This window comes from Panthera onca, chromosome C1 (genome assembly GCF_046562875.1).
Source record: "Panthera onca isolate mPanOnc1 chromosome C1, mPanOnc1 haplotype 2, whole genome shotgun sequence".
Lineage (NCBI taxonomy): Eukaryota > Metazoa > Chordata > Mammalia > Carnivora > Felidae > Panthera > Panthera onca.
The window spans coordinates 9,243,496-9,269,523 of NC_138346.1; the positions used below are offsets into that span (position 1 = coordinate 9,243,496).

The window sequence follows — 26,028 nt, forward strand, 5'->3', positions numbered from 1 at the left end:
GACCATTGATGGGTCAAGATTTCTGGACCATCATATTATAAAGTGCACTGCAAGTAGGCCCTGAGAAAGAATGAATAAACATGCCAATCCCGTGCTGGAATAAACATGCCAGTCTGTAGTCTAGGAAGCCTGTGCACTTGGCATACGTCTCTTCAGTCTTTTTTCTTATTTTCTTTTTTAAGTGTTTATTCAGTTTTTATTTTTTTAATTTTTTTTAATGTTTATTTATTTTTGAGACAGAGACAGAGCATGAACGGAGGAGGGTCAGAGAGAGAGAGGGAGACACAGAATCTGAAGCAGGCTCCAGGCTCTGAGCTGTCAGCACAGAGCCCAACGTGGGGCTCAAACTCACGGACCGTGAGATCATGACCTGAGCCAAAGTCAGACGCTTAACCGACTGAGCCACCCAGGCGCCCCAGTTTATTCAGTTTTTAGTGTGAACAGGGGAGGGGCAGAGAGAGAGAGGAGACACAGAATCTGAAGCAGGCTCCAGGCTCTGAGCTGTCAGCACAGAGCCCGATGTGGGGCTCGAACCCACAAACTGCGAAATCATGAGCCAAATTTGGAGGCTTAACTGACGGAGCCACCCAGGTATCCCTGTCTCTTTAATCTATTTAGCAAGAAATTTGTCCTTTTGCTTGGCAGCGGTTCTCAAACTGCTGTACAGTAGAATCACCTGGGGAGCTTTAAAAAAAACTCTGATGCCTAAGGCCCCACCCTCAGAGATTCAATTAATTGCATGTGATTTTGGTGGTTTGCTTCACCAGGATGGACACATAGTTAGTATGTTTTAAACATTCCCCTGGTGCAGTCATTAGTGGAGACCTCTGGCTTCTAAAGCAGTGGTTTCTGGATCAGCAGGAGCAGCATCCATTGAAACTTGTTAAAAGTGTAAATTCTCAGGCCCCCCACCTCACTCACTGAATCAGAAGCCCAGAGATTCTGATGGGCACTACAGATTGAACAGCACCGGCTCACTGTGGTCAACTTTGTGCATTAAAACCACTAGAGTTGCTTTGGAAAATGTCAACCTGCAGGCAACACCTTAGAAGACTACTATGAGAACCTCTGAGGGTGGGATCTTCAGCTGATGGCAATGAGCAGCCAAGGTTGGGGGCCCACGGTCTAGAGGGATTTCTTCCATCAAGGCCTGGGAGCTGTAAGTAGAGTTATTATCAGCCCACAGAGTCTGTCACAGAAAGGTTATGAAAAGGAGTGAGGACATTCTTGCTGGAAGAGGTGCCTTTTAATCTTCACAGAGGGCTTGGTGGTGAGCTGTAAGAAATAACCCTCTGTGTCCATTTCAGAAATCAGAAAAGTTGCACAGACCCCAGGATTCAAGGGTCCCACCTCCAGCAGAGGAATGGGAGTGGTGTGGATGCATCTAGATCGTGCTGGGCAATGCATTTGCTAGAAGGCCAGCATGGGCTTGGCGACCTTTTTCTATCCCCTCTCTGTTGGCGTCCCATATCAGTACAGCTGCACATCATACTAAAATGGGAGGTTCCCCCAGGAGTTGTGCAAAAAGCTGACTGCCTAAAATGTCCATCTTGTTGCAATGAAAGCAATCAAAGTGTGATTTATCTTAGACAGAGGGGTCATCTCTGCTGTTGGCCGACTCTAAAGCGGTCAGCCGTAGCAAAGCAGAGAATGGACAGAATGGTCTGCACATCATCGAGCACTACCCGAGCAGTTAGCGTAGAACTGTCTGTGACTTGCTCCGTGTTGATGGCTTCAGTCTTAGCCAGCTCAGCATCCTGATGGCTCCCTTCAGATGGACTCCAGGGTTTCCATAAGGACCGTGAATACGTTACTCTGCAGCACCCACTTGCCCTGTGTATATGTCTCTGCAGGACTCGTGACAAGGTCCACCCCTGGACTTGCCAGCTGGGCCCAGCCTGTTCCTTCTGGCTGATGCTTAAAACCATCTTAGCTCTGCCTGCACCTTAGAGTGGATATTTGAGGTTTTCCTTTCCTTCCCTATCACCTTTAAATGCTGATATTCTCTCAAATTTGCTCCTTACCCCTAATCTGCAGGCCAGTCTTGACTATTACCACTGGCTCTAGAGGCCCCAGTGATCTAGAGTTCTGCCTCTCCTACCCACTTTCGAGGGGAAATAAGCAGGAAAGTTTCCCTGAACAAATTGAAAGGATGCTTTCATGCAGAGACACCAGCTCCAGAACCATCTCCCTGGTGTGGGTGATGTGTCTGCCGTTCTCTGCCCATCACACACGGTGACATGCCCCAACTGAGTATGCACATGCTTTGGGGGAGCACAGCAGTGACACAGATAATGTATGGAGGAACAAGGCCAGTATTATTCTGGGGTTACAGGTGGGAATTAGTACTTACGTAAGGGTCATCTCTCCCACACTCTGGGACAGTCTGTAGAAAAGAGATAAAGATTGAATGACAATATTGTATATGATTTTTTATTGACCACACATTTGAGCAGACTTCTTTATGTAAAGGATTCATGCCACAGCCCTCCCTTTGTTTTATATCTGTTTTTATGGATCTATATATCTAACAGGAGAATTAAAAAGCATGAAATTGTTTGTTTCTGGCAGTTTGGCCCAATGAAAGTTCATTCTCTGGCTCTCAGACCCAAGGCAGGCCTTTGTGAAGCTGTGAGGGGACTCTGGCCCTGGATGCCACAGATGGGGTTGGGATTGCAATGAGAGAATCAGGCTGAGGACTGAATATCCACAGCCCCCAGCAGCCACAGTGCCCAGAATCCTGGACACCATGCAGCTGTCCCAAAGAACCCCACTGTCTTCTGCAGCTCACTCAGGACATAGCCCTGAAGATCAAATGGGTCTAAGGTCCCCCGTCCTATAGTTCTTCTTCCTGAAGCTAAGCACCTCACCACCTTCTCCTGAATCCCAAAAGCTTGCACTGACTGATATCTGTGGAATGAGTTGGCTTTCTTCAGTCTGGAACAACGGCGGCCTCAACTTTTACCTCCAGCCCAAGGCAGAGAGGCCATAGACAAGTCACACAGTGTGATCCAAAGTACGATGACTTGGGAGGCAGCCACATCACTGCTTGCCTCTCAGAAGGGCCTAGAACCTCCACCCCACCCCGATAGTCATGGTCCCATATTAGACAACAAAGCTGAAACAATCCTTTGGGTCTGTCTGGCCTCCCGCGCACTGCCGTTGGCCAAGCATACACTTAGTGCTTAGCGCTTGCTCCCCAGGTGTTTGGTAAGTGGATACATAAGAGCACAAACAAATGAACACAACTGTCACTCAGAGACAAGGTTTCTTAGCAGCCGGTAAATGATCGGATTGGAGTTTCATATCTTACTATCTTGGAACACCTCAGCTGTCACTATCAGGCTTAACAGGAATCGTATGAGCAGGGAAACTGCCAGAAGCACCACTTGTCATTTGATGACACAAAGGACAGAAGCCTAGGGTCTGGGGAAGGAAGAGACCCTCTGGAGCGATGCTCTGAGAACTGAGGTGGTCACAAGGCTGTAACCCTCGGCTCCCTAGCACGGGGTGGAGATGTTTGCTCTTAGTGAACAGAGCAAATAGCATCTCTTTCTCCAGAAAACCCGGTGGATGCAGACCCTGGTGACTGAGTCTCTAGCATAAGGTCAGTGGGGCAGGTAGTCCCAGAAACCAGCTTGGTGAAGACCGTGACTTTCTGGTGCGGCAGAGATGGGCCAAGGTCACCTCTCAAGGTCACCTCTATTGGAGGTCAAGAAAATGGAAGTTCTTCCATATCCTTTCTGCACCACACAGGTTATCTCTCACACGTACTCTTGGAGAGGCCATAGAAGACACCAACTATCCCACCACCTTCCCTGGAATCCATACAGCATGAAAACCACTGGTCCATGAGCTCCAGAAGGGGACTTCGAAGGAAAGAGAATGTGCTCCATAGACAGAACTGAGGTGTGCAAAACCCATCTGGTGAGGCCTGATGCTTTTACACAGAGACGCTCAGCTACAAAATCATGTCCATGGTGTCTCTCCACAAAGGAAAACTCTTCTGGGTCAACGATGTCTCGCCCAGTGTACATCAGCCTTCCAACCTCTCTATTCTCTAGGATTACATCTCCATAAAGGAATTGAAAGTTCCCTTAAAGAAAGACCTCTTGAAGAAGTCCTCAGTGTGAGTTTGTGTGTGTGTGTGTGTGTGTGCGCGAGCATGCGTGTGTGTGCATGAAAGAGAGGAAAGATATAAGAGAATGGGAGAGAATGTGATTTGGGTTTCTTGCTTCACCAGGTGACACACGACTATTATCTATTCCAAGGGGTGAGACATTGGTAGAAGGTCATGTGATAATTACCTTTCTTCTCCTTTTTCTTGGTGGGTCTGGTAGAAATTTATTCTGAAATAGAAATGAGATTAATGCCAAATGGGTCCTTGTTGCTACTCTGTGAGCTTTGTATCTCCAACTGCCTTCCAGATATGCCCCACTATCAGCACAAATTCAAAGTGTCTTCATGGAAAATAACATCCCTCTCCGAAGCCCTAACACACTGCTCTCTCTTACCCAGATTTAGCTTTAAGGGCAACTTTAAAAACCGTGCCCTCTCTTTTGCTCCCCTCATAGCCATGCCAGGTTTTCCTTCACAATGTCTTCTATACCCACTGCTTCCTGTCCAACCTCCAGGACCTCTCTAGCTTGTGTCTTTATACCTCACATGCTATAGCTACTCCACTGGCACTTAGCCAGTGAGTGACAGACTGGGGCAGGCTCTTAGTGGCCTTGGGCACGTAAAGGTGTCCATGCCTTTGGGGAGACAAGTGGGAAGAGCCATTATGTAATGGTGATGGTGATGGTAAGGTGATGATGGTAAGAGTGATGAAGTGTAAACCATGCTCTCACAGAGTATTTTGGATCCAGAGATGGGTCAGTATGGTAGGCTAAATAACGACCCCCAAAGATGGTCAGATTCTCAGACCTCTGAATGTGTTAAATTAAGTGGTAAAAAGGACTTTACAAATGTAATTAAATTAAGGATCTTGCAACAGGAAGATAATTCTGATTATCTGTGTTGGGCCAATGTAATGACAAGCATCCTTTTGCAAGGGAGGCAGGAGGGTCAGAGTGAGTAGTAGGAAGTGTAACGATGAAACATGAGGTTGGAGTGACGTCAGGAAGAGCCTTGAGCCAAGGAACGCAGGCAGCTTCCAGAAGCTGAAAAAGGCAAGGAAACTTCTGGAAGGTTCCAGAAAGAACCAGCCCTGCCAACACCTTGACTTGAGCCCAATGAAACTGATTTCAGACTTCTGGCCTCCAGAACTGTTAGGATAATAGATTTCTATTGTTTTAAGCCACCCAGGTTGTGAAAAGTTGTTACAGCAGCCACAAGAAACAGAGGCAGAGGGTTTTAAAGGACTTCAGAGAGTATGCTGTTTGAACTGGGCCTTGCAGGCTGAGTGGGGGTGTATCAGGCACAGAGGCAGTCAAGGTCACATGAGGTATCTGTGGCTGCAAGCACTCCATCCTCCAACCCATCTTGCATTCTCTGATCAGATTAATACTTCTATTTAAAAAAAATTTTTTTTTTAGAGAGAGAAAGAGAGCACAAACAGGGGAGGGGCTCAGGTAGAGAGAGAGAGAGAGAGAAAGAGAGAGAAAGAGAGAGAGAGAGAAAGAGAAAGAGAGAGAGAGAATCCCAAGCATGCTCCACATTCAGTGCAGAGTCTGACATAGGGCTGAGTCCCATACCCTGGAATCATGACCTGGGTCAAAGCCAAGGGTTGGATGCTTACCGACTGAACCATTGGGGTATCCCTGACTGGATTAATACTTCTAAAGCAGTGTCTCACCTATGTCAGTCATCACTAACTCAACACCCCCCTCCCCCCATGATCCCCTCATGATGAAAGGAAGGGTCCAGCCTCTTTCCTCTGGCCTTAAGATGTCTTCCATCCGCTCAGCCCACGTAACAAGCCTACAACTTCTTGACAAATCACAGGCAGGATTTTCACTCCATCCTTTCTATGTAGAATGCCTTGTTCCTACATTTTTGCTCATCAGGACTATTCTTTTTTTTTAAATTGTTTTTAATGTTTATTTATTTTTGAGAAAGAGAGAGAGAGAGAGAGTGAGCGAGCACTGGGGAAGGGGCAGAGAGGAGACACAGAATCTGAAGCAGGCTCCAGGCTCTGAGCTGTCAGCACAGAGCCCAACGTGGGGCTCGAACTCACAAGCCTAAGATCATGACCTGAGCCAAAGTTGGACACTTAACCAACTGAGCCACCCAGGCGCTCCAGGACTATTCTTTTAAGACTCAGTTCAGAGCACTATCAACAATAGCCAAATTATGGAAAGAGCCCAAATGTCCATTGGCTGATGAATGGATAAAGAAGACGTGGTATATATACACAATGGAATATTACTCAGCAACCAAAAAGAATGAAATCTTGCCATTTGCAACAATGTGGGTGGAACTAGAATGTATTATGCTAAGCAAAATAAGTCGGTCAGAGAAAGATAAATATCATATGATTTCATTCATATGTGGAATTTAAGAAACAAAACAGATGAACATAGGGGGAAGGGAAGGAAAAATAAGATAAAATCAGAGAGGGAGGCAAACCATAAGAGACTTGTAAGTACAGAGAACAAACTGAGGGTCACTGGAGGGGTGGTGGGTGGGAGGATGGGCTACAGGGGTGATGGGCATTAGGGATGGCACTTGTTGGGGTGAGCACTGGGTGTTATATGTAAGTAATGATTCACTAAATTCTACTCCCGAGATCATTATTACACTATATGTTAACTAACTTGGAAGTAAATAAATTTATGTTTTACTTTTAAATCAATGATTTTTTTAAATGTTTATTTAATTTTGAGGGGGGTGGTACGGGCAGAGAGAGAGAGAGGGAGACACAGAATCCGAAGCAGGCTCCGAGCTGTCAGCACAGAGCCTGATGCGGGGCTTGAACTCACAAACTGTGAGATCATGAGCTGAGCCACAGTGGGACACTTAACCGACTGAGCCACCCAGTTGTCCCTAAATAAAATTTTCAAAATTAAAAAAAAAAAAAAGACTCAGCTCGGTGGAAACCATTCCATGAAACTGTCCTCAACCCCAAGTTCAGAAATAATCCTCCCTCCCTGGAGCCACTGCATCTCTTCCTGCCAGCACCCTTCCTTATAGCACCGTGTGCTGTGTGGTCCCCTGGTGACGAGGCTCGTGTGCCACCTACTGCATCAAGGAGGTACCTGGGCCTGTGTCGTAAACATGTAGCCCTCCTCCGGCATGGCTGGGGCTCACACCTTACACCCTGTGGATTTAGATGCAACTCGGTAGATATTTGCTGAGCAAAGAGCTTTTCTTCATCATTAGAGTGGCACAAGGAAGGGACATCTGGGTCATGCGACAGAGTCAGAAGGCATGAGCTTGTCTGCAGTAGAGACCCAGCCTGTTTTGTCTACGTCAAGGGGCTGATATGGGGGCCAAAGGAGATATTTTGAAATGCAATTTATTTATATTCTCTTTCAAGAATGAATCTCAGAAAGCTATCAAAAGAAATAACGGTAAAATATTCTGCAATCCAAGAAACACTTATACTGATGTGTTATTTTCAGATACAGAGATCTACCATGGTCTCCCCCCCACCCCCGACACACACCAATTTAAATTACTTTGTGTGACCAGATTACACAGTGGCAATTATTAGTGCTTGAGTCAGAGACATGATTTACGGTTCTACCTTCAAAAGGATAAGAGCTTGGGGGGTGCCTGGATGGCTCAGTCGGTTGGACATTTGACTCTTGATTTCGGCTCAGGTCATGATCTCTCTGTTTGTGAGATCAGGCCTGCCTCAGGCGCAGTGCTGACAGTATGGAGCCTGCCTGGGGTTCTCTCTCTTCCTCTCTCTCTCCTCCTTCCCTGCTCATGCTCTCTCTCTCTCTCAAAATAGATATAATTTTAAAAAACATTAAAAAACTCCAAAAAACAAAAGGATAAGAGCTCATGCATTTAGAGGATTAACGTCTAATATAAAGCAGCCAAAATACTCTTGAGTGGAATGTTAGTACGTAACATGTGCATTGTGATCTGGGCAAGGGGGTCATGGCAGTTTTCCGGACACTGAGAAATTCTGCTGATGCTTGGAGCTGATGAACCGTGACACTAAACCCTTGATTTGAGCCCTGTGTCAGTGGGATACCTCAATCAGCTGTTTCAGGGGGAATCCACCACACCTCACGCTCATCTTCCAGTTCTTGGATGGTCCGTGGTTTCCTTCAATTTCAAATTCCCTGAGGGTGAACCACCTTCCATCCTCACCCTTTATACACCTCTGTGCGATTCCTGTGAGACAAAAATAAGAAGTCATAAGGGAGCGCCTTCTCAACTATAAAACCCCCCAAATATGGCCCCTCCCCCCCCCCCCCCCCCCCCCCCCGTGGATCTTGGCTCAGAATCTGTAGCGAGAGAGCTGAGATCCCTCTCAGGGCCCTACAAGCAGCCTGAAAGGCAAGGGCAAGAGGGGACTTCCTGCCGTGTGCACACGTATCATTGACCTTTGTGCAACAAGGAAAATAATTAACACCAACATGTATTTTTTAGAAGTATTTCACGACATTCAAAGGAGAAAAAACTGAATGGCCCTGAAGATGGATGAGCAGGCTTCTTTTTCTTGCCTTCTCTGAGAGGTAGGCTGGGTTTCAGAGGGGACGCGAGGGCACACAGGTGGATGAGTGGCTGCTGTCACCACCGCCACATCTGCCTCACCTTGTTGGTCATCCGGCTAATGGCAATCAGTTATTTCTCATATTTTGGACTCAAAGCTATTTTATGTGAAAAGCGTGGAAATGGCATCAAGGGGGCAAAGTTAAAGTACACACCTGAAATTTGGCCCCAGGGAAACATTAACACTTGTTGGTGCCTAAAGAACTATATTTGGGGAAGGGGTATCAATGATGACGGATGAATGTTTCTAGTGTACTTTAACAGTGATGATTTGCAAAGTATTTTATATCCATTATCTCATTTTTTCCCCCTCATAATAACATGGCAAGTTTTATTATTATTCTCACTTTGTACAGGAGGAAGGTCAAGGTAAGAAAGACCAGGAATTTGGCCCAGACGAAACACACACTTTTGGTATTGCTGAAACATGAATCTGGGGCCTCTAATTCTAAATCCTGTGCTCCTCCCAGCGAGATCAAGGCCATGCAGATGTTATGAGGATGGTACCATGAAGGTTGTTGCCAGATTTCTCAAACATGTACCTTTTCTGCCCTGATATTAAACTACTTGGTCTCATTGGGTGCTGGACAGCATCCTGTGGACCATTTCCATGGGGGAAAGGAAAAATGTCCTGTTACGTTTGCTAATTTTAAGTGTGGAAATACCATTTCTTCCCTATCTGGGATGCTGTGTGCAGAAAAGAGTTAACAGGGCAGACCTGAGGCTGCTACCTTTAGAAAGGTCTGCTTGCAAGGTTGGCTCTTGACTGGTATCTGGGAACTTGCATTTAGGGAGGGGTCCTACCATTCCTAGAACCTAAGAGTGTCTCGCTGCCCTAAACTGTTTATACAAACAATATGGTTTCCTTTTGGGAGTCTAGAAGTTTGGCATGTGCTAGGCAGAGGGCACCTACGTGATGACCCCCTGGTAAAAACCTGGACTCTGAGACTCAGAGGGGCAGATCCTCTGGTAGACAGCATTTCACACATGTTGCTACAATTCGTTGCTAGAGAATTAAGTGCACCCTGTGTGACTCCGCTAGGAGAGACCCTTGGAAACTGGCACCTGGTTTCCTTTGGACTTTGTCCTGTGTGTCTTTTCCTTCCTTCCAATTTAGGAAATCATCACCATGAGTTCACTATATGCCGAGTCCTACGGATCCTCCTAGGGAATCACCAAACCTGGGGATGGTCTTGGGAACCCCCTGACACAGGTGTCTACCCCTGAACAATATATTATTCACACGGGTACTTTCCAGTTGAAAAGCATAGAAGACCATGGAGCCCACCTTCTTTCATTTTTCTCTTATATAAAATCCCCTTTGCCTCTCCACAGGTCACAGGAACTTTTGGAAGGTGAAAATTCATATTTGTATCTCTGGGAATTCTTGGACCTGCAAAGAAGCATTATTGTTTTTATTCCATCTTTCTCTCCAACTGTGCACTGTTCCGACCTCCTCCCTCTTGAGATCTTTCTTTTATAATTTAAAATGTATTGGAGGGATTTGCCCCATGAACTCATTACCCTTCTAGGTCTTTCTTCTATAGCAGATTAGATGCACAAAGATAATGTCATCCTCTAAAAGCCTGCATTAAATGTCTTGTGTGGAGGTGTCTGAATCTCCAAGTTTGTTGACTACAACTCCCCATCATGCAATAATTTTCCTCCTATCATATTATTGCTTTGAAGTTATGTAGATGGAGATAAACCCTTCAGCTTTTAGTTTGGTCTCCTCACTTGAGGAATCAGCCGAGGGACAGAAAACAGGATTGTAATGGAGTGCCTAGAAGGGATGGTGTCTGTCTTCCCTCCTTGTTCTCTGCCTGTTGCACTTTTACTTCATGTGAGCTTTCTCTGTGGCTAAAGGAGAAACTCAGGGTGGAGTGTGCTAGAACTGAAAATTGCTCAGGGAGGGGACCTCTGCACATCCTTTGGGCAGGGTCACTGGGATCCGATTCTGCCGAAGCAGGGGTTGCAAGTCTTAAAACTGACTTCAGAACATTCTGGCCAACATTTAGGGGGATTCATTAAAGACACATGCTGGGGCTTCTCTCTGGGATGGGAAAGATGGGTGGCCATGGTCTTTCCAGAGTCAGTTCTGTTAGAGCTGGGGTAGGCCTAGAAGGCCACCCAGTCTAATTTACCTGCCACTCACCCAGAGAAGGAAAGGGAGTAAAACACCCACAAATGGTGATCCAAAGTCACACAACCAAAGGAAGTTTGGGAATTAGGACATAGGTCTTGTATTACCAGTGAGGGTCCCTCTTGATGGGCAACCTATGGCTCTCTAAGCTGTAAGAGATCAGCTAAAAATCATGTGAGTCACACCGTTTGCATTTTTTTCTTTATATTTTCCTTCTTCAAGTGTCATCAGTGTAGTGAAAGAAGCTCTGTATGGGCCCAAGGAGGCCTAGGATCTCTCAGATCAACTGACTAATCAATGGAGTGGGTGTTACTACCATTTTGTCTTGTTGTTGAAATTAACCAAGGCCAATGAATATCATAACATTTGTCACTTGCTCTAAGAGCCAATTAAGAAACTTTATGGATCACTCCAAACACAGAGTATAAAACAAGAATTTAGATACTTAATTATCAAAAGTATATTAATTCCTTCCTTTTACCTCTTTTTCTGACTCTTCTCAAAGGCCCAGTGTTGACTGTTTTTCTCCCTGAGAAAGTAAAAAAATAACATAAATGTGTCTTGTTTATAATATTACATTTCAAATAGTATTGTTTTGTAAAAACACCATTCAAATGTAACTTTTCAGAAGCCTGTCTAGTACTTCGAGAAAAACAGCAAATGTGTGGATCAGGAGTCAGGAACTTTTTCCTGTAAAGGACCAGGGAGTAAATACTTAAGTACATAATTGCTGTGGTGACTACTCAAATCTGGTGTTGTATTGTGAAAGCATTCATAGATAACACTGAAATGAAAAGATGTGGTTGTGTTCCAATAAAACTTTATTTATAAACAGTCAGTGGGCTAGATTTGCCCTGTGGGCCATAGTTTGCTGAACCCTGGCCTAGACTTAGTTACAAAGATGATACTTAACTGAGATTCATCCTATATTTCTTTTACTATTATCTGCAAGTCAGTCCAAATAAATTTGAAATAGTGTTTTATGTATTTCCAAAGCAACTGGGTAAGAAGAGTGAGTTAGACATCTATTGAGTGCTTCTTGTGTGCCAAGAGCTATCCTTAGACCTTGTCCTTATCAACTTACTTCATCCTTAGAACAAGTGATCAGATAGGAACTAATACTGTCCTCATTTTACATAGGAGAAAAGTTAATGCTCACAGATAAAAATACAAATTAAAGGAAGATGCTGAAGACTTCCTTTGGGGGATGGGGAAGGGGAAAAATAGTTTCAAAAAGAGAGGGAGGCAAACAATGAGAGACTCTTAAATACAGAGAACAAACTGAGGGTCAATGGGGGGCAGGGGAGAGGGGAAAATGGGTGATGGGCATTGAGGAGGGCACTTGTTGGGATGAGCACTGGATGTTGTATGTAAGCGATGAATCATGGGAATCTACTCCCAAAGCCAAGAGCACACTATACACGCTGTATGTTAGCTAACTTGACAATAAATTATATATGTTTTTAAAAGGCGGGAATATAAGGTCTCAAGAGAGATCACATGATGGATTCTACAAGTAGATAGCTGCCCAAAACTCTAAACTTGAAAGAAGATTTTTGTGTTGAAAGTGGTGGCAAAAAGGATCAAGGGGTTCAGAACTAACACAATGAAAGGGAACTTCTAGAAACTGATGCCCAAATTCTAAAAGGTGTAGGTAGTGATAGCACAAAGGGTTGATTTAAAAGAATCTTGAATCTTTAGTATCAATAGCTATGCTTATGATACTATGCTTAGATACTACCCAGAAGAATGTAGTATCTAATCTATGTGTTGATTGTGTCCAAAAAAAGATTGAGTCATGTCCATGTGCATATTTGTGTCTACCATTATTCAAAAGTGTTTGAATGTTGAGGGCAGGGACACACCTGGATGCTTTTTCTTTCTAAAGGTCTGTGCCCATGGCTGGAACCCTGGGGTACTAATTTGGGTAGTTCAGGGCCCAGGATAAAATCTCCTCCAGATACTCAACCATCTGATCTTTCCTTTAAGCAGACTATGATCAGATGAGGCTGGAAAGGAATCTTTTTCTTCAACCAAGCACAAAAAGCCTTCATTTTGGGGGCCTTTGCTATAACAAAGGGTTTTTTTAAAACTCATCAAGATACAATGGACCCATGAGATATTTATTGATGATTCCTATTCTAAGAGGAATCACATCCCAAGATCAAGCGTGTTCTACCCTACAAGGTATCACCCTAAGGAAGTTTATCAAGATGTTATGGAGGTACATAGAAAGGAGAGATTCCCAAACCTTCATAAAGGAATCATAAGCATAGCTATTGATACTAAAGATTCAAGAGATGTAAAATAAGTAACACGTAGACCTCAAATAAATAAATAAATAAATAAATAAATAAATAAATAAAACTTTCTTTAAAAATTGCTCTACATTGATCGGTTCCAAAGAACATGATTGTGCCAAGTATGGCAGTTAGTATGACTAAAAGTGACAAAAGCCAACCCACAAGTGTGGCTCTCTGTGGAACAGCCCTTTCCTGTCACTTGTGATGATGAAGTGGTAGGTTTGCCCAGGAAAACTAGCCAGTTCTGACTCAATCTACCTCCCTTCCTTCCTCCTCCCCCCCCCGCCCGCCCCACCCGTTCTCTCTTTACTTGCAAGGGTCAAGGCCCACTGTCCCATGAGAAAGCTCTCTCTGCTTTCTCCGTGCTGTCTGTCCTCTCCTTTCCCATAGGTGGCCAAACTTAAACCCCAGCCCTAGCTACAGTCTGAGTCTGTTGAGTAGTAGCCATTATTGGCAAACATGCGTTCTCTTGCTCTCAGTTTCTCTATGTCTAAGTCCTCTTGGGACTAGTGTGTGAACTAGACTCTCCTTTCATCAAAATCACAGGATATAAAGCTGTATGTGAGGTTGAGATGGGCCTTGGAAGGCAGTGAGTCTATTACTATTTATCTTACTTTATAGATAAGGAAACTGAGGCAGAAGGGAGAGAGTGACACACTCAAGTTCACATGATTACCTCAAGGTCATGGAACATGAGGAAGGACAGCTACATCATTTGTGAGTTACATAGTGTTTTATGGCTAAAACTACTTCTAAGCTAAAAAGTGTCAGCTCAGTAGAGGCTGAATCATGTTCAGTGCAATCATGCAGTGGCACTTGGGCCCCAGTTTCTGATTGCAGATTCACCACCAAATTACTTTTTTGTGGTGTTGCCATCTTTCTCTCCCTGTCACATTTTGGAAATTGACTAAATCTGATGTATTTCTCAACAGTACAGCTACACAAAGCAATAGGGAAGTAGGTTGTTAAAAACATAGAATAAAGCATGAAAATTTAGATGTTTAGTTACTGAAAATGGAAAATGCATACATATTTTACATCTTTTTTTTTTTTTTTTTACCTTTTGGTCTGCCTCTTTTCCTTGGAGCTCTGTTACTCAGATTTTGGATTCTACGTTTGTATCTCCTCACTGAGAAAACAAAAATATAAAAATATTGCTAAACATCCAATAGGTCAATGAAGAAATCAAAGAAGAAATTTAAAAAATACATAGTTATGGCCTTTTGTAGCAACATGGATGGAACTGGAGAGTGTGATGCTAAGTGAAATAAGCCATACAGAGAAAGACAGATACCACATGGTTTCACTCTTATGTGGATCCTGAGAAACGTTAACTGAAACCCATGGGGGAGGGGAAGGAAAAAAAAAAAAAAAGAGGTTAGAGTGGGAGAGAGCCAAAGCATAAGAGACTGTTAAAAACTGAGAACAAACTGAGGGTTGATGGGGGGTGGGAGGGAGGGCAGGGTGGGTGATGGGTATTGAGGAGGGCACCTTTTGGGATGAGCACTGGGTGTTGTATGGAAACCAATTTGACAGTAAATTTCATATATTAAAAAATTAAAAAAAATACATAGAAACAAATGAATATAAAAACACAACAGTCTCAAATCCTTGGGACACAGCAAAAATGGTTCTAAGAGGGAAATTTATATTGATACAAGAATACCTCAAGAAACAAGAAACATCTCAATACATAATCTAACCTTACACCTAAAGGAACTAGAAAAAGAATAAACAAAGCCCAAGGTTAGCAGAAGGAAAGAAATAATAAAGATCAGACCAGCAATAAATGAAATAGAGACCACAAAATAGAAAATATCAATGAAACAAAGAGATTTCTTTAAAAAGATAAACAAAATTTAGCCAGACTCATTAAGAAAAAAAAAGAGAGGAAACAACATCAGAAGTGAAAGAGGAGAAATAAGAACCAACACCACGGAGATACAAAGGATTATAAGAGAATGCTACAGAAAAAATTATATGCCAACATATTGGACAACCTACAACAAATGGATAAATTTCTAGAAACATACAATCTTCCAAAACTTGAATTAGGAAGAAATAGAAAATCCAAACAGACAAATTACTAGTAATGAAATGGAATTGACAATCAAAAACATCCCCCAAAGTCCAGGACCAGATGGTTCACAGGTGAATTCTACCAAACATTAAAGAGTTAATGCCTATCCTTCACAAACTATTTCAAAAAATAGAAGAGGAAGGAAAGCTTCCAATTACTTTCTATGAGGCCAGCATTACCCTTATACCAAAACCAGACAAAGACCACAAGAAAGCAAGAAAGGAAGGAAGGAAGGAAGGAAGGAAGGAAGGAAGGAAGGAAGGAAGGAAGAGGAGCACCTAGGTGGCTCAGTCAGTTGAGCATCTGACATTAGCTCAAGTCATGATCTCACGGTTCATGAGTTTGAGCCCCACATCAGTCTCACTGCTGTCGGCCTGTCAGCACAGAGCCTGCTTCAGATCCTCTGTCCCCCTCTCTCTGCCCCTCCCCTGCTTGTGCTCTCCCCAAAATAAATAAATATTGAAATTTTTTTATTAAAAAAACAAAAGAAAGAAAGAAAGAAAGAAAGAAAGAAAGAAAGAAAGAAAGAAAACTACAGGCTAGTATCCCTGACGAACATAAATACAAAAATCCTCAACAAATTATTAGCAGACTGCAATCAACAATACATCAAAAGGACCATTCACCATGACCAGTGGAATTTATTCTAGAAATGCAACGATGACTCAATATTTGCAAATCAATATGATGTACCACAACAACAGAATGAAAGATAGAAATCATATGATCATTTCAATAGAGGCAGAAAATGCATTTGACAGAATTCAACATCGTTCATGATAAAAACTCTCAACAAAACAGGTTTGGAGGGAACGTAACTCAGCATAATAAAGGCCATATATGAAAAACCACAGCTAACATCATACTCCATGGTGAAAAACTGAGAGCTTTTCTTTTAAGATCAGGAATAAGACAAGGATGTTCACTCCCACCTCTCTTATTCAATATTGTACTGGAAGTGCTAGCCACAGCAGTCAGACAAGAAAAAGAAATAAAAGACATAAAAATTGGTAAGGAAGAAGTTAAACTATCACTATTTACAGTTGATATGATACTATATATAGAAAACCCTAAACACTCCACAGAAAAACTATTAGAAGGAATAAATGAATTCTGTAAAGTTATAGGATACAAAAGTAATGTGCATAAATCTGTTGCATTTCTATACACTAATAATGAAGTAGCAGAAAGAGACATTAAGAAACCAATTCTGGGGGCACCTGAGTGGTTCAGTCAGTTGAGCATCTGACTCTTGATTTCTGCTCAGGTCATGAACCCAGAGTTGTGGGATGTGGCCTCGTGTCAGGCTCTGCACTGACCATGGAGCCTGCTTGGGATTCTCTATGTTCCTCTGCCCTTCTCTCCCACCCTCTCTCTCTCTCTCTCTAAAAAGAATTCCATTTGCAATTGCACCAAATATAACAAAATGCCTAGGAATAAACTTAACCAAGGGGATGAAAGACCAGTACTCTAAAAACTATAAAACATTGATGAAAGAAATGGAAGATGATGCAAACAAATCCAAAGATATTCCATGCTCATGGATAAATAAATATCAAAATGTCCAGAGTAATCAAAACAGAGGTTCAATGCAGTCTCTATCAAAATACCAACAATATTTTTCACAGAACTAGAACAAATAATACTAGAATTTGTATGGAAACACAAGAGACCCCAAATAGCCAAAGCAATCCTGAGAAAGAAGAACAAAGCTGGAGGCATAACACACCCAGATTTCAAAATATATTACAAAGCAGTAGTAATCAAAATAGTATGGTAATGGCATAGAAACCGATGCACAGTCAATGGAACAGAATAGAGAGCCACACTAGTATGGCCAATTAATTTATGGCAAAGGAGGAAAGAATATGCAATGGGAAAAAGACAGTCTCTTCAACAAATGGTCCTAGGAAAACTGAACGGCCACATGCAAAGGAATGAAACTGGACCACTTTCTTACACTATATACAAAAACAAAATGAATTGAAGACTTAAATTGAGACTTGAAAACATAAAATTCCTAGAAGAAAACACAGGTGGTAATGTCTTTGACATCAGCCTCAGTAACATTTTTCTAGCTCTTGCTCCTCAAGCAAGGGAAATAAAAGCCAAAATGAACTATTGGGACTATACCAAAATAAAACTTTTGCATAGTGAAGGAAACCATCAACAAAATTAAAAGGCAACCTACTGAATGAGAGAAGATATTCACAAATGATATATCCAGTAAGGGGTAAAATATATAAAGAAGTTACAAAATTCATTAAAAATGGTTAAAAATGGGTAGAGGATATGAATAGACATTTTTTCAAAAAAAAACCCCATACAGATGACCAACAGACACATGAAAGATGCTCGACATCACTAATTATCAGGGAAATGAAAATCCAAACCACAAGGAGATACCACATTATACCTGTCAGAATGGTTAGAATCAAAAAGACAGGAAACAAAAAGTGTTGGTGAGGATGTGGAGACAAAAGAATTCTTGTGCACTGTTGGTGGGAATGTAAATTTGTGCAGCCACTGTGGAAAATAATATGGAGGTTCCTCAAAAAATTCAAAATAGACATAACATATAATCCAGTAATCCCACTACTGGGTATTTACCCAAAGGAAAAAAAAATTCTAATTCAAAAAGAAGTATGCATTCCTATGCTTGTTGCAGCATTATTTACAATAGCCAAACTATGGAAGCAATTGAAGTTTTCATTTACAGATGAGTAGATAAAGAAGATGGTGTGTGTGTGTGTGTGTGTGTGTGTGTGTGTGTGTGTGTGTGTGTTGGAGTATTACTCAGCCATAAAAAAGGATAAGATCTTGCCATTGGTGACAACATGGATGGACTTAGAAGGTATAATACTAAATGAAATAAGTCAAATAGAGAAAGAAAAACACCATATAATTTCACTTACACGTGAAATATAAAGAATAAAACAAATGAATAAACAATAAAAAAGCAGAAACAGATCTATAACTATAGAGAACAAACTGATGCCAAAGGGGAGGAGGTGGGGGATGAGGAAAATGTATGAAGGAGAGTGGGAGACACAGGCTTCCATTATGGAAGGGCTAAGTCACAGGCATAAAAATTATAGCCTAGGGAATATAATCAATCTAGGTAGGGTGACTATGTGGGGGACCAGCTGCACACCCACTGACAGTAGGACCATAAGAAGACATGATTCTCATGGCTCTCTCCGGGGAAAGGAGGCGCTCAATTAGCTTTTCTTGAAAGATATTCTGTCCAGAAAGATGAGATGAACTCAGCGGGGGTGTGGACCTCCTCTAAGGGGGAAGTGGTAAGCACTCAGCTCCTGTTTTAGAGGAACTTTCATGGACAGATTCTCTTAAAGAGGAGTTCTTTAAAGAGCCCACAAACGTGGCTCATGCATCCTCCATATCTGGAAGACATGAAGAATTGATCACAAGAAGGCTATTCCTGCTCCTTCCTTCTCCTCCTCTTCCACAACTTGAATTAGCTGAAAACATAGATACTGAGTAGGGTTAGATAAGAGTATGCATAAAAGAAGCAGCTGGTCTCACCCAGCTTCTTCACTACATGTTTTCCAGTTGTAATATTATATCAGTTCAGGCTTTTTAACATTGTATGAGAATATCACCGCTGCCCAAAAGGATGAGCACAACTCCAAATCTTACCTAAGACTTCGCCTTGGGGCAAGAAGAGAACTATTTCAGAGAACAATTTTGAAAAGGAGTAGAAGGAACAAAGGTGATTTGTGCTTAAACTACCAACTGCAACATTTTAACAAAGCAGGCAAGACAGAGAGGTTTCACAAAAACTCAGAAGAACAAAATCTGGGACCTGGGTAAGTGTAACCTAAGAAATAACTAAGGTAGGCAAGTATGGAGGTAAAATGGTACAGATGGTAGGAATATATGTATATATTTATTCATATGTTTATATTTTATTTATATTATTTGCATAAATATAGGCATGTATTACATACATATGAAATGGGAGGAGTTCGGTTATGTTATATATATAACGATGAGATGACAGAAATAATCAGAAGAAATGGAAAGGAAACAAAATATATCCAAATATGTTTTGACTCCACAAGAAATACCCTGCCACCTCTATGTGCCATATCAACTTAGTAGCAGTATTTCATAGGATCTGATGTTAAAGAGTGAAGAAAAAGAAATGTACTCTATAAGAGGAACATAAGTAGAACAGGATTGGGAAAGAGAAAAGAAAGGACAGATACCATATGTTTTCACTCTTATGTGGGTCCTGAGAAACTTAACAGAAGACCATGGGGGAGGGGAAGGGCGAAAAAAAGTTAGAGAGGGAGGGAGGCAAACCATAAGAGACTCTTAAAAACTGAGAATAAACTGGGGGTTGATGGGGGGTGGGAGGGTGGGGAGGGTGGGTGATGGGCACCTGTTGGGATAAACTCAGGGTGTTATATGGAAACCAATTTGACAATACAGTTCATATTAAAAAAAAGAAAGAAAAGAAAGGAGAATAAGATGAGGAAAGAAAGGAGGAACACAATGGAAATAAACAATTGCAAAGCTGGATGCAGAGAATGAAGTGTCACTCATTTTTTTTCATCCTCTGCTGCATGAACACAGTATGGCGTATGCTCTGATTGAGCTTGGTTTAAGTAACTGTTTCCCAGGCTTAGATCTGATGTGATACCAGGACTCTAGCTTCTGCTTAACTGATTCAAGTTCCCTCTGTCTGTTTCCCCTCATTCTGTTGAGGGGTGTATTCATTAGTTACAGCAAACATTTCCAACATTTTCTCTTGGTGCCTCATTTCCCATTCAGGGCTAGTTTGTCTCTGACCATGTAGCTCTGTGCTATATTCAGGTTCTAGCTCCTATTCTTGCCAAAGAGTCTCAGGTGCCAAGAAGGCCAGGTTTGAATCAATAATCTGAGTTTTCCTCCATATATGAGGAAGTCAGTGACTTTGGATGAAAACGTGAAGGGCATGTAGCAGATTGCTATTTGTCCCCCATGATCATTCTCTCCTTCTTTCATAGAACTAGAGTTACAGCTGAACCCATGGCTGCCTGACTAGAGATTGTATTTCTTGGCCTCACTGGCAGCTAGCGCTGGCCATGTGAGTAAGTTTTGGGCAATAGGATGTGAGGAGAAGACTCTGGATCTTTCCATTAAAAGAAATAGGTGATTTCTCTGCCCATTTTTCCCATTCCCACTGGTTGGGAGACAAAGGTCTGGTTAGACCTGATTTCTTGGACGCAGAGAGGGAAACTATGTGTTGAGGAAGGCAGGTTCTTCCTCCCATTTCTGGACTGTTTGATGAAAGAGAAATAAATTATGTGGCTTAGACCACTGTATTTTGGGCTCTCTTTGTTACAACAGCTTAGCCTGTACTCTAAAAAATTCATTATTTATGAAGCCCATTGGAGATTTCAGAGGTGCAGCAAAGAAAGGTCTGGAAGGAATATCAGAGTTGCAGTAGCACACACATGTGAATTCACAGATTTACCTGTACCTTTTTTGAGACTGCTTTTTTTACATTTATATCTTCTCTTTTTTCCTTCAAACAGAAAAGAAAATAATCCTTTAGAATTATAAACAGAAATTTACAAGATTTACATGCCAGTTACCTTCAAGTATTTTATTTTTAAGTTTTCACTCCACTTTTGTAGTGCTAAATCTCCAGCTACTGACACACTATCTTGGTTGTCATTACACTGAAAACAAAAATAGCAGCAAACACAACCTACATTTATACAGTACTGGTCATTTACTGTATACTTTTACCTATTCACATGAGGGTTTCTCATTCACAATAAAGATAATGCAAAAGGCAGTTGAAATTGGATAGGGGCTGACAGAGAAGAGGGGGACTGTCAGAAGGATCAAGGAAAAGTAGGTATCAGAAATCACGAGTATATGTCCTGGGTTTTGGGGTTTGCCTTGAAAAGCTAAAGATATAATCCATGTTTATAACAACAAGAACTTAAGAAATAAGTAGAAAAAAATCAGAGAAATGAAGACAAATTTAGAAGGGGATAAAAGAGATTAGATGTTTCAGAAATTAAAACGAAGAACATAGATTTGTAAAAAAAAAAAAAAAAAAAAAAAGAAAGAAAGAAACAAAAGGAAACAGGAAGTATAAGAACAATTAAGAAATATTAGAAAAAAAATAACCAATGGAAGATAGTGAACAAGTCAGCAGACTTCCTAAGAAGAAATTCAAAATAATAGAAGTACTTCAAGATAAATTCAAGAGCAAAGTTTTTGAAATTATAACAAAAAATGAATATACATATCATAAGTACATGTATTTTCACCCTGTAGCAAAGAAAATTGACTCCAAACCATCAACCCTGAGATATAGTCCAGCAAATTTACTGGACTTTAAAGATAAAGAAAGAATGGAATGGGCATTGTAGACAAAAATGTCAAGTCATTTTCAAGGGTGGGGATCTTATTGGCTATAGAATTTTCTCCAGTAACACCTAATGCCACAGGAAAAATGGAGAAAAATCTACAAGATGCTTCTAGAAATAGTGAGTAAATTATTTTTCACATGTGAAAAACAAAACCAAATACTTCTAAACAGGGAAATTCTGAGAAGGTTGTTCCTAGGAGTAATTATTGAGAAAACTACTAGGGGATTCACTTCAGCAAATCAAGATGAGACAGGAAGAATTTTGGCAAAAGAATTACAATAAAAGTGGTGAGTGAGGTGACGGACCAGAATGTTAAACATACGTGCCCTGACAATGTAGAAATGGTATAACAGCAAAAAAATGTGTGAGGAAGGGGGAAATATGGGTGGTAGAGTAGGATCATTGACTGGTGGGGTCACAGCATGTTATTTGGGCAAATCAAGGAGTAATATAAAAAACATTTAAGAGCAGAAAGATAGGGGTGCCTGGGTGGCTCAGTTGGCTAAGTGTCTGACTTTGGCTCAGGTCGTGATCTCACGGTTCATGAGTAGGAGTCCCGCGTCGGGCTCTGTGCTAACAGCTCAGAGCCTGGAGCCTGCTTTGGGTTCTGTGTCTCCCTCTCTCTCTCTGCCCCTCCCCCCATTCATGCTCTGTCTCTCTCTCCTTCAAAAATGAATAAACATTAAAAAAATTAAAAGGGCTGAAAGATAAACATAAGGGTAACATCACGATGGATCTAGAGAATATAATGCTAAGCAAAATAAATCAATCAGAGAAAGACAAATACCTTATGATTTCACTCTTTTGTGGAATTTAAGAAACAAAGCAAATGAACAATAACAAAAAAGAGACAAACCAAAAAACAGACTCTTAACTACAGAGAACAAACTGGTGGTTACCAGAGAGGAGATGGGGTGGGTGGGTGAAACAGGTGAAGGGGATTTAGGGTAAACTTATCATGATGAGCACTAAGTAATGTATAGAATTACTGAATCATACCTGAAACTAACATAACACTGTATGTTAACTACACTCGAATTAAAAAAAAAATGCTATTTGACATCAAAGGAAAAAAAAAAGAAAAATAAAATCATGATCTAAACTTGGGTGGGAAAGGAAGAGTGGACAGAGAAATAGGGCACATGCTAAATTTATCAATTTGAGGGGACAGAAATTAATGGGTACTGTCTAACACAGTACAGAGGGTATATAAAAGGAAGGTATATGAAAGTAATGCTAAGAGTAATCACTAGAACAAAAATATAAACATTCCTACGTTTCACAAGTATATACTTACTCCTAACCAATGAAAATATGAGAAATGAGTACAGCTCAACCATTCATTTCTTTTAAGGGAAAGACCCAGAAGTGGCTTGCACTTCTTTAGCTCAGGGGCCTTTTGCCAGAACTTGGTCACAAGTCTGGGACTAACCACAGGGAAGGTTGAGAGGTTTAGTCTAGCTAGGCAGCCATGTGCCCAACACTAACCACTGGAACAGAAATGCAAACCTTCCCAGCTATCAGAAGTACGCACGTGCACATAAATGCATAGAAGATAATGTCGATATTTTTAATATCCAAGACACTAGAATACATAATATAAATTAGCATAACAGGAACCAGACCACACATTTTGGTCCTATCAATAAAAGTAAATGGATTTAAATCACTTGTTTAAACAAAGAATTTGAGATTGAATTCCAAACTCAACTCCAGCTTTGAATCATATATAGGAGACCCTTGGAAAAACATATTTTTAAGATGTTGAAGACAAATGTATAGGCAAAAGTATATTGAGCTTACATCAACAAAAGAAACCAGGGAGTCATCATCTTAATATCATAGGAAGTATAATTCAGGCGAAAAAGTTTTAAGAAAGTAGGCATTACGGAAATACAACGAGAAACAGGTAGAAACACATGACTAGTAACAACTTTATTTTTACCTCCCTCAGTCAATGAGAGGTCAAGTGCACAAAACAAGAAGGCCCAAATAATACGTTTAACAGGGTTGATATGATTAACTCATATTCAACTCCATATCCAAAAAATAGAGAATGTTCATTTCTTCCCAACTTTTCTTTTCTTTTCTTTTTTTTTTTTTTAAGGTTTTATTTATTTCTGAGACAGAGAGAGACAGAGCATGAACAGGGGAGGGGCAAAGAGAGGGGGAGACACAGAATCGGAAGCAGGCTCCAGGCTCTGAGCCATCAGCCCAGAGCCCGACCCCGGGCTCAAACTCACGGACCGCGAGATCGTGACCTGAGCTGAAGTCGGACACTTAACCGACTGAGCCACCCAGGTGCCCCTTCCCAACTTTTCTTAAACAATTCTTGGGTCAAAGAGGACTTACAAATCCAAATTGCAGACTATCTAGCAAATAACAATAATGAAAATATTTGCTGTGAGAACCTATGCACTATCTAATTTTAAAAAGCACTAATTTTGGAAAGAATGAAAAAAATACATGCATACAGTCAGTCGTTTATTCACAGATTCCATATTTGTGAACTCACTCACTCGCTAAAATTTATTTTTAACCCCCAAATCAAGGCTCATGGCACTTTCATGGTCATTCATGGGTGGGGACAGAGCATTGGGTCCTTTGAGTTGCTGATGGCGCGTGTTCCCAGCTAAAGTGGAGCAAGGTGATGTTCTACCTTCTTGCTTCCACTCTCATTCTGTACACAAGGGTCCCTTTGCCACTCATGTAGTGTTTTTGCTGGTGATTTTGTTGTTTAAAATTGCCCCCAAGTGTAATGCTGCTGTGCGATCTCTTGTTCCTAAGCAAAATAATTGTGATGCACCTTATGGAGAAAATCTGTGTGTTAGATAAACTTCATTCAGGCAGGAGTTCTAGTGCTATTGGCTATGACGTATATTGGATATGAAATATATATATATATATGTGTATATATATATATATGTATGTAAAATAAGATATCTTTAAGTAGAAACACTCATAAGAACACAAAGGTATGTGTTGATTGGTATATTGTGACCAGAGGCTCACAGGAACCTAACCCTGTATTTCCTCTAGAAGCCATAGTTCAGTATTAGCTAATTCTGTGTTTAGGGTGACTTTATAGAACATATCTACTCTGAATAATGAAAATTCGTTGTTTATGTACATATATATGGATATGTATATATGAGTATACAATGTATTTTCAGAATCCATCCACTTTTTTTCATTGCTTTTTATTTCAAACATATTTTTCAATCTCAGAATTTTTATTTGGTTCTTTTTTATAATTTCTATTTCTTTGTTGATATTTGCTATTTGCAGAGAAATAATTTTCTTACTTTTTACAAGACTTTATTAAGCGTGTTTAAAATAGTTGACTTTAAAGTCTTTGTCTAGTAATTCCAGTATCTGGTTTACCGCACATACAGTTTCTATTTTTCCTGAGCATGGGGCCATACTTAGTTGTGTTTTTTTTTTCTCTAATGTTTATTTATTTTTGAGACAGAGAAAGACAGAGCATGAACGGGGGAGGGTCAGAGAGAGAGGGAGACACAGAATCTGAAACAAGCTCCAGGCTCTGAGCTCTTAGCACAGATCCTGATACGGGGCTCGAACTCACGGACTGCAAAATCATGACCTGAGCTGAAGTCAGACCCTTAACCGACTGAGCCACCCAGGCGCCCCTTAGTTGTTTTTTTTAATTTTTTTTTTGCATGTCAAGTAATTTTTTCTTAAAAACCTAACATCTTAAATAATATGTAGTAACCCTGGAGATCAGATATCCCCCTTTCCTCAAAGTTTGTTGCTATTGCTGTTGGGTTTTGTTGCTTATTTTGTGCTTTGTTTGTGTCAAGTCTGTGTATTTTGCCATGTGGTCCCTGAAGTTTCAGCTCAGTTAGTTTAATGGTCAGCTAATGACTGGAAAGAGATTTCCCTGAAAAGCTAGAACCGATAAGTCTTCCAGTATTTGTCAAGGGGCTATAAAAGCCTGTGTCGATGCATGCCTTCAATGCACAGCTAGGCAGTTTACAATTCCACCTTAGCTGTCACTTCCTGCTTGAACAGAGCCTCCAGGTTAGAGCTGAGGGTTTTCTTAGGTCTTTCCTGAGCCTTTGCATAGCCCTGAGCATGTGCATTTCCCTAGACATGTGTGTGGCCTTCCACACGGCCAGGGATATTTGCAAGTTTTATATATACATATCTATCTATATTTATATATTATATATAATGTATTACATATTTATATGCATATAAGCTATACATATTATACTATAGTACTGTATGTTTATATTTATGTATAATATACAAACTGTAACATTTATATGTATAAAATATATACTTTTATAACTTTATATATATTTATTATTTATGTATGCATTGTCATATAAATATATAATAGCTTTATAGTTTATATTTATATATTTACACATTACATATATTATATAATTTATAGACATTTTATAT

At 40.9% G+C, this 26,028-nt stretch overlaps 1 protein-coding gene across 6 annotated transcripts in view; it reads right to left on the minus strand.

Annotated features, from left to right (window-relative positions):
• The window catches only part of SP100 (SP100 nuclear antigen), a 99,678-nt gene that overhangs the window by 6,472 nt on the left and 67,178 nt on the right, over positions 1-26,028 (minus strand). For 3 of the 6 annotated variants that reach the window (XM_060624063.3, XM_060624058.3, XM_060624064.3), the window contains 7 exons: positions 20,685-20,735; positions 14,180-14,248; positions 11,298-11,345; positions 9,962-10,066; positions 8,150-8,292; positions 4,308-4,349; positions 2,354-2,386 (listed from right to left, as the gene is read on the minus strand). In XM_060624063.3, coding sequence (XP_060480046.2) covers positions 2,354-2,386; positions 4,308-4,349; positions 8,150-8,292; positions 9,962-10,066; positions 11,298-11,345; positions 14,180-14,248; positions 20,685-20,735 — 491 coding nt within the window. The remainder of the gene's footprint in view (positions 1-2,353; positions 2,387-4,307; positions 4,350-8,149; positions 8,293-9,961; positions 10,067-11,297; positions 11,346-14,179; positions 14,249-20,684; positions 20,736-26,028) is intronic. The other 3 variants (XM_060624059.3, XM_060624062.3, XM_060624061.3) reach the window with 3 other exon arrangements.